The sequence below is a fragment of the Fulmarus glacialis genome, unplaced genomic scaffold (assembly GCF_000690835.1).
Source record: "Fulmarus glacialis isolate BGI_N327 unplaced genomic scaffold, ASM69083v1 scaffold47731, whole genome shotgun sequence".
Taxonomy (NCBI): Eukaryota; Metazoa; Chordata; class Aves; order Procellariiformes; family Procellariidae; genus Fulmarus; species Fulmarus glacialis.
The window spans coordinates 1-9,770 of NW_009191840.1; the positions used below are offsets into that span (position 1 = coordinate 1).

At 36.0% G+C, this 9,770-nt stretch overlaps 1 protein-coding gene across 1 annotated transcript; it reads left to right on the forward strand.

The window, feature by feature from the left end:
• Nucleotides 1-525: 525 nt before the first annotated feature.
• LOC104083361 (mediator of RNA polymerase II transcription subunit 23-like) lies at nucleotides 526-9,199 on the forward strand (the record flags this gene model as incomplete). The annotated part of the gene is made up of 7 exons (XM_009586825.1): nucleotides 526-762; nucleotides 2,210-2,375; nucleotides 3,346-3,418; nucleotides 4,510-4,724; nucleotides 5,573-5,693; nucleotides 7,822-7,953; nucleotides 8,669-9,199. Coding segments are annotated over 7 exons (1,118 nt in total), but the record flags the coding sequence as incomplete, so codon positions are not given.
• Between the last annotated feature and the right edge of the window lie 571 nt (nucleotides 9,200-9,770).

Consider the following 9,770-nt stretch of genomic DNA (forward strand, 5'->3'; position numbering starts at 1 on the left):
CAAACTATTCTATGATTCTATAAAAAAGCTGTTCTTCCATCTACCCTTGTTTAAGATTCAAATAACTTAACCTGATTTGTTTAAACTTTTATAACTGCACTTTTATAATAAGCGTTTGTTTAGATGTCATTGCTATGTTATGCCCAGACAATTTACAATATTCTTTCTTCACTGTGACTTCATACCTGGATTCTTCCTATTTAATACCTTTTATATGAAGAGATGATTTAGATGGTTTACTTACAAATATATTAGTATTATCGTTAAGATATGAATTGTTAGTTGTACTTATTTTCTTCGCTTGACTTCTACCCTTCTGCACACACATTAAAGTATATGTACAAGACATGCTGTAGAGTATAGTGGAATAACGAATGTGAATCAATTCCATATGCACTGTTTTTAAATACATACAACTTAGTTTTATAGAGCTCTTGATTTTAGTTTTATGTTTGCCACCATAAACATAATAGTGATGCTAGAAGTTATTTCTGGGTTTTGTTGCTTTCCTTTTCTTCTTGGCAGACCGTCCAGTGACTTACCTGTACAACACTCTTCATTATTATGAGAGGCATCTCAGAGAGCGCACAAACCTCAAGAGAAAACTTGTTCATGCCATAATTGGCTCTCTCAAAGATAATCGCCCACTAGGCTGGTGTCTAAGTGATACTTATCTCAAATGTGCTATGAATGCCCGAGAAGAAAATCCGTGGATTCCTGATGACACTTACTATTGCAAACTCATTGGAAGACTAGTAGACAATATCCTTCTTAAAGTTTGTATTAGGCTGTGCCAATGTCTTATAGCTTCGTTTCATCAAAATGTAAAGTTCAATTTCCATCTATTCAGATACGAAATAAAGCTTGGAGTCTTTATTTAGTCAGTCTAAATTCATATTAGTTTACTTCAATGTACATTTTTTTTATTATTCTCTACAGGGACTGTGCTGCCCTAGTAAAAACATCTTGAAAGATATGCTGAAAACAAAATAAAGTACAGCTGTATAAATATTTCACTGTTTAATGGATCACTTATAAATACAATGCTGATGTTTATGCATTCTGAATTAAATTCTAATTGCTACATAAAATCACCTTGATACAAAGCATGAGTATTTTTAAAGAAGTGTAGAAAATAAGATTACTTTTTTCTAATGACGTTATCAGTATACTGAGAATAAAATATTGTAAGCAGTGCCACATTTAAGATGGTACATAACTAGCTGTGTCTAGTTGAAGATCAGTATATGTGCTGTTAGCAACTGCTGAGAATCTGGTTTATAGGAGTGAAAAACTAGAAGTTATATTTTTAACACAAATCTACATTTTCTTAATTGCTGCCTTTTATCAATTTTTACAATTATGACTACAGCTGATTTAAATTTCTGTGGAAATAGTTAGTGAACCCCTGCAGCTCTGTTCTAGAGAATAGCGCTAGTGGAATCTACCTGGACGTCGCCTTCTTTCTGGGTCAGCTTTATGGGAGTTGACCAGTTTTCTGGATATTATGTGTATTCCTTCACTCCTCTTCCCAAACTTGCCTTTCTTTTATGTATAACTTGAAAGAAGTTTATTAGATCTCTCTAAAGAAAGCTAAAATTATATAAACCCCTGCTTTTATGCAAATGTTAACAGTGTGTTCGGAGATCTTTTCAATATGTAGCTCAAATGAGTTAGTCTTGGTTGGGAAAATAGAACATTTTCAGAGACTAAGCAGGTGCTCATTTTGCATAAACTGTCACCCTAGAAGTCTGCTAGAAGATCCTATACTGAAGCAAATTAATGGTTTCAGATTATGCAGGGTAGCAAATTCTTGTTATTTTCATCTTCTTGTCTTGGAAGCAGGTGGTGAATGAGATGGCTCGTGTTGTTTTGTTCCATGTCTTAATTGGAGAAATTTATCCTCTGCATGACCTTGTGTGTGTGGTATATTTTTATAGCTATGTATATAGCTGTAGCTATGTATTTTAGCAGTCCTAAAATAGCTATGTATTCATGCAGTCCTTCAGTCATTGAGTATCATTGCCTTATATTCGTATTTTTGTCCGTATGTCTTATTTTTATGAAATGTGGTTATATTCTTGTTCTCAATAACTTATCTTTCATTTCAATTCAACTTAGTATGTGTGGCATATACATATATTTTTCAGCAGTGTGCTGCTTACACTAGTCCATGTTGAGGCAGCTTTTTTTCCTTAATCATTGCCACCTATGGCAGGCAAATCACCCGGTCCATTTCCAAATTGTGACTGGAGATTCAATGAGTTTCCTAACCCAGCTGCCCATGCTCTCCATGTTACTTGTGTTGAGCTCATGGCTCTGGCTGTTCCAGGGAAGGATGTGGGCAATGCACTGCTCAATGTTGTGCTGAAGAGGTATGTTGGCTCTCTGAAATGGTTTTGTGCAATATGTAATACACAATTAGAAATTGCTAAGGTAGTCCGTGATACTCATTTTCTTAGGTTTTTATAAATTTTTAATTAACTATGAATAGTTTAAGTTTTATATACAAAGTATTTTTGGAGGACAAACAAGGCTATAGGGATCAATCAGAAAAATCATTGATTTCTGTGTGTAGCGGATTGTGTGTACTTCAGGAACAGTTGATTCAGCATGATCCCCTTAAAAGACGGAAGGAGGATCTCGCACAGGCAAAGAACTTGTCCAGTGGATTCAGTAGTACAGAGGCTGGAAAAAGCCTTTCGGGGAGGAGGACATTTCATCAGTTAATATCACAGCATATTTGAACTCAAAGAAAGGGGCAAGAAGCATTCGGCAGGACTCTGAATCCTCCTGATGCTAATGTAAAATCGTAAGTGCTTTGAAACAGAGTGGTGGGCCAAGGCTAGCCTTTTGTAATGATGCATTAAGTTTGACCCATAGCTCTGTTTCTTGCTCAGCCGGTACAAGAAGTGAAGTAAAAGAAAGCACCTAGTATTCTTGCAGTGATTCACATGTCATCTTTGAGCAATGACAAACTGAAAGGATTCCTTTTCAGCCACATTCAGCTTTGTAATGTATTATTGTTAGCTGTGTTTGGGGCACATGGAGGGAAGGAGTCAATAAAGGGACAAGTAACCCTTAAGCACTGAAGCCTATTCAGTAGGAAGAACAGTGTGATAACAGCCTTTGAATCTACTAATGCAAAATCTTGCCTGAATGAAGTTTTGCAAGCAACATCTCAATGACATTTATACCATCTGTTGACTCTTCTAAATACCTGTATGTGTATAGTTCTCTCGAGAAATATTCTTTGCATAAATATAGCTTGTCTTTAGGTGCACTAGAAGCACAAATTGCAATTGTGAATTTCAGAGCTTCAGTTTTCTTTTTCTCTGTCTCTAGTCAGCCCCTGGTGCCAAGAGAGAATATCACAGCTTGGATGAATGCTATTGGACTAATTATCACAGCATTACCAGTGAGTCAATATGTTATATTTTAAAATTAAAAAAATCTCTTCTTCCGTGTAAGGTTTATCGTCTTTCTATTGTATGTTGTAAAAACTTCTGCAGTTTACAATGTGATAGGCAACATCTGTAGATTCCACAGAGAGCTATTCAGAAGGCTACTTGCACGTTTGAGAAACATCTCCTCCTCCAGCATGGAAAAATTGACCAGGTTTTCTGTTCTATTAGGTTTTAAGGCTAGGGTGAAAGGAAGTAAATCACTCCTATTTAAAAACTACACGAGTGTAGTATTAATTGAGAACTGGAACTATGAAATAAGAAGGTCTGATATAAGGGTTCTGATGCAAAGCTAATTTTCTATTAATGCTTACACTTGCACATCCTGTATCTCTTAAACCATGTAAATGAGATGTGCCCAAAATTGCAAAAGCAAATGTATGCAGTATTAGAGTTTGTGTCTAAGCAGAAACTTTGATGTTCTAAATATAATGGTTCTTGGTACCTGACCAGGACTGCCTGAATAACTTTGATCTTGCTTACCTCTTGCTTGTGTGTGCAACAGTTATCCTTTCCTTATGACTTCTCTTCCCCAACAAAATGGTTCCTTTTCTTGGAAGAAAGCCAACATGGATTTAATCCTTATTATTTTTATAATTTTTCTTATTATTTTTCCTGTTCTGTCTTCTTGCATCTTCATCTATATTCTTTGACTTTTGTACCTTTTTTTGTTCCCTGTTTCCATCTTGGTTTTTTGGTCTGTTTGTGCTTGTACTCAGAAAACTCAGAAAATTCTCAGTCTCCTTCCATTAAGGCTTTTTGCCTTTGCTCTGCTTCTTTTGGAGACCTTTATATTAGCTAGCTAAATAATTAAATTAATGAGATATGTCTGGGTAATGGCACACCCTCAAGTGTGTCACATCCACTAACATGGGTGCTTTCTGTATTGTGCTTCTTAATTTTCATGTTTGTCAGACAGGGTTATAAACTACCATGGAGTTAAAAACATTTTAGAAATGCAGTGATACTAGAAAGAGATGAGGAAGCATTGTCTTAGATAGTGCTCTTTTCAGAAGCAATTCCGACTTTTTGGTTTTTTTCCCAGGAGCCGTACTGGATTGTTCTCCATGATCGCATTGTGAGCGTTATCAACAGTCCCAGCTTGACGTCAGAGACAGAGTGGGTTGGTTACCCATTCCAGCTGTTTGACTTCACAGCATGTCACCAGTCTTACTCTGAGATGAGTTGTAGCTACACTTTGGCTTTGGCACATGCTGTCTGGCATCATTCTAGCATTGGACAGCTTTCTCTCATTCCTAAGTAGGTGTAATGGTATTTGATGATTTCATTTGTCTTTTAAATTCCATGCATATTGTAGGTAACAAAGCTGTATCTGTAGCACTTAGACCAGCAAATATGTACAGGGGAGCTCCAAAACTCACCAGATAGATCACAAGGTTTTTTTGCAGCTCCCTCTTCCACTGACATAACTCTTGTTATCTGTAAGCTTCGGGGCTTTCGGCTAGAGTGTCACTCCTTTAATGAGCCTTTTTTATCTTGATTAGCTTTTATGCTTTTATTAATTTCTGGTTTTCTTAAACCATTGACTGTAGCATGTTCCTAAAGCATCAACTGTAATCAGTGTAAATGTATCCTTAATTCTAGCAAGTACCCTCTAGCTGCAAGTTGAGATGCTTTGGTGACTGAAGGATGTGGTAGTGGTCCACTTAATCATTAAAGCAAGTAGAAAATACTACTGCATTAAAAAGTTGATTAGACTTTCCCCAGTGCCATGTTAATGAGAGAACCAACAGACTTCACTTACTAAGTCTTAAAATATTGGACAAAAATGAAGATGGTATAATGTATTCCTCTCAGTTAATCCTGAACCTTGATTTAAGGCTAGTGTTAAAACATCAGAGGACAGCTTTTTGACTGTGTGTAGTGTTCTGCTGAGCTTAGAATTTTTGGCTGTTCTAGTCCAGTAATAATGCCTGGAAGTGTTCTAGAGCTTCACCGAAATAACTGATATTTGAAATAACTAATTTTGTAGAACTACACTGTATTTTCTAAAATGAACGCCCAAATCTGTGGGAGAGAATGTGATGTTTTGGCTAGAATTTGGGGTGGGGGAAATCCAGTTAAAGTGGTGTCTTGAAATACTACAGGTTCCTCACAGAAGTATTGATACCCATAGTGAAAACAGAGTTCCAGTTACTATACGTTTACCACCTTGTTGGTCCTTTTCTACAACGGTTCCAGCAGGAGAGGACACGATGCATGATAGAGGTAAGGCGTAGCTCTTGGTCTACTTTATACAGTATATATTACTTTAACTTTGCAATTATATTACAAGGCAGAATCTGGTAGAGATCTTTGATAAACATTCAGAATTAAATTCTATACAAATTAAACAATATTTTCAAGGATCTTAAGTGCTTAGTTGGTATTCAACTACCCAGTTAACTGAAATCTTGTCAGCTTGGTTCAGGATAAAAAACCTAGCACTTTTTTTTTTTCCAAACGAAAAAAAAGAAATACAACCACAAAAATCGCAAGCAATACATGCTTTCTTTGACTCTCAAACTGCATGCAAAATATGCATCAGACTTACTGCCTGTTTTAAAAGCTTTTGTGCAGGGGAAGGAAGTATCCAAGAGCTGAATTGTGAGGATGGAGGAGCACAAGCTGTTTCTTAGGTTCATATCAATGTGGATAATAGGGGAAGAGAAAAGAGATGGAGCTAGCCTGTAGGCAGATGAGCTGAAAAATGGCAGGTAGCAGAGACCCTTCTAGAAAGGAGAGCTTAACTTGGGAATCCTAAGTCTTTAAATATCTGTGCTGTCGGTAAATATACACAAAGCCTATATGTCAAGTATGCATCTTGTCTCCCTCTAGAGCCTGACCAACATAACATATAGGTCTACCACCGCTACTGATCGCTTTTTCATCCCCAGTTACCAATGTCTGTGCTGGGGACTTCACTCTTAACCTTCTTAGGTCCCCATTGGTTCTTGTGCTGCAACTCCCCCCACCCCAGTTCTTTCTAAAATATTTGGTTTGCATACATTGTTTTGTGAAGAAGTCAAAAAGTGTAGGGGTGCATACACAGCGGGAGAAGAATTTTGTAACTTTTGTTCCCATATTTTTGGATATATCATGAATGGTAAGAAACTGTATCAGATAGTTAAATAATCATATGGCGGTGTTTCTGTATATTTGTTTACATATTTCCTTCAGTTTTGCCCCTGAGTTACGGCCTTTTCTGGTTCTTTTTAAGTATACTTTGGAAGTATGAAGCAAAAAATACATATATAATTCTGTAGGAATGCTTTTTTTTTCCTTTTTTTCTTTTTTTTTTTTTTTCTTTTTTGTCTTAAAGGTACAATAAAAGTCATGTAGAAAGTTTTTTTTCATAAAGCAGTGCTTAAGTAAAAGTACTGGAGAGCAACAGAAAGTACTGTTTAGGCATAGATCAGTATCATTTTATAGATTCCTGTGTAATACTATAAATAGCTTGTAAGTATTGCTTTGACTGATTTCTTCCTTCCTTCATCAGGAAGGAAGTTTTTTTTTGTGCCTGCATTCTCTGTATTGAACCAAAATACAAGTAAAAGTTAAAAAGCTGTCGTCTTTCCGTGTTTCTTAACATTCCCATACCACTCCTTTTTCTTTGCGAGGAGTTGCTTTCAGTGTGAGGAAATCGCGAGAGGTTGGTACCCTCAGAGTAGGCAGCAATTATCATGTGACTTAAATGACCAAGCACAAAGTTCAAGTTTCACGTTGCCATCTTTAAATGGTCTTAGGCTGACATATGTTCGCACACAACACTTCCTTAGTAAGTATATTCAAACATTGTAGTTGTAAGCTCTTTGTAGAGAATGCTGGAACCATTAAAATGCACTGTATGCATTTGCTGAAGACCTTGCTGGAGTCTAGATAGAATAGACTGTTTCAGTTGGAAGGGACGTAGAACGATCATCTAGTCCAACTGCCTGACCAGTTCAGGGCTGAATGGTCAAACTGAATGCAGTAAACTGTAATGTCTTCTCTCTAGAAGACTCAAATCTTGTGCTAAACTTTTCCTAGTTATTTACCAAGGTCTACACTTGCAGATTTAGTAGGCACTTACTCAAACCATGCAGTCAGTGATGTTTAAGCACTAATTATGTAGCATGTACCAAAATACCATCATTGCACTCACTGGAAGTTAACTTGGGAAAATGGGATCATTTAGTTAAGCATAATGGGATGAGTTAGACCTGCCTATTTGTCCTTGCAAGAAAGTAAATAGTTAGGAATCACAGGTACTTAAAAAGTGGTACGTATGTTTGTTACACTGTTTAACTGTATTTCTACTCTAAAGCATTTTAAAAGCTGTTTTAATGTGGGGTGCTTTTTGTGTCTGTGGAAACAGATTGGAGTGGCATTTTATGAAATGCTCCTGAATGCAGATCGGTACAGCTCGCACCTGAACTACATGGATCCTATATGTGACTTCTTATATCACATGAAGTATATGTTTACAGGTGACAGTGTGAAAGACCAAGTAAGTAAACAGTAGATATTGATACTTTAATTATCTTTCTTCTCATATAGAAATTTAATCTTTTTATGAATTATTTTCATAGGTAGCAGTACAACAAAATGCTTAACAGTTGACTAGTCTCTATATGCAAGTTAGGAAGTGGGTGCACTTCTACGCATTTAAAAGCTTCAGATGCAGTAGACTAGGTATCTCAGATTTCAAGATTAATTTCTGTAGTCTGAAATTTAAGATATAGCTTGAGGGTGCTTTAAGTACTATTATTAAAACAATCACTAGAAATAAAGCTCTTGGATGTTTCATAACTTTTCCTCATTTCAATCTATATCTTTTAAGTTTTTACCTAATTTATGATTCATTAATATAACTTGACATGTGACAAAAGCAAGAACGCATCCATGTTCAGTGAAAAATCATTCAGCCAATTTAAGTTTAGGTTATAACAGTATGCACTTTTAAAAGTGTCAATTGTGTGAATTCTTTTGCAAAGCTTTGGTGTAGAGCTGTTACACCAGGTAGGGTTTTTTAAGGTTAGTTATCAGACGAGGTCCAAAAGTTAACATGCTAAATAAAATATTTACATAAATACCACTATTTACTACATCTTTTTCCTCTTTTTGGTGTGCTAATGTGATGTTTGTGTACAGTAGCGACATATGTCAAAATACTCCTGTTTTACCAAACGCATTTCTGTCTTTTTTTTTTTTGTTTAAAACAGGTTGAGAAAATAATTTGTAATTTAAGACCAGCTTTGAAACTTCGGTTACGCTTCATAACACACATCAGCAAAATGGAACCAGCTGCTGTTCCACAACAACCTCTCAATAATGGGTCACCAGCCCAACAGCCTAGCCAAGTGCCTGTTAATGTTGCTTTGCCAGTAACACAGTGAAATGAAGTGTTCAGCTGGCCTTCTGTTACTGATCAAGGTGAAACATCAGCTGATCTCAAGTCTTGTATACTGTATAAAAGGAAAGAGAACCACGAACAGATTTCTGCTTCATTTTCTTTTGCATAATGAAGCTGTCTAACTCTATGCATGCCAGTCTTCTTACCTATTTATATCAGATACTAGGTGAGGTATATGTTGCCTTTCTCTGAAAGCACTGAGTAAAGATTCTCTGCAAGCAAATGCATGGATTTCTGAAGAGTTTACAATATCCTGCTCCCTATCCTGGTTTGAGTCATCTGGGTTTTTCTTTTCTTTCTGTCTGTGATATGAAAGGACACTCAATGTATGTAGCCTAGTAGAAATGGCCTTTTTAAATTTGGGTTCTGCCTTATTCAGAAGAATTGAAATTCTTTCTGTCTTTTGGGCAGACAAGTTAAGCCCTTATACAGAAACGCTTCCTAGACAGAGAGATTGCATCAATTGTATTGAGTTAATCATAACATCTTTGCAAAGACTAAGAAGGAGCCTTTGAAAATATCTGTAAATTTTGTATGTACAGTTTACATTCAACAGATAAGCCATGGGTTTGATCTAGCATCAATGACAAGACTACCCAGAGGCTGTCTCTAATGGATCTATTGGAAGTCTGCATATTCAGTTCAAGCTGTGCTGGTTCATATTTTATCTTTCCTATTTGGGAAATGCTGTAGTTTTTATTAAATCAATCACATGAGTTTTATTGATGTCTTATTATATTTTAGATTTGTATAATATTCTACTTTAAGTTTTGTGTACTGTGTTATAACGGAATTGAAAGGCTCAATGTTTTGTAAATACCCATCGTTTGACAAACTTTTTTAATTAAAACAAACACTTTAAAAGACTATATTAGTATTGTTAAGCTTATTTATTTTCCATACCCATTACC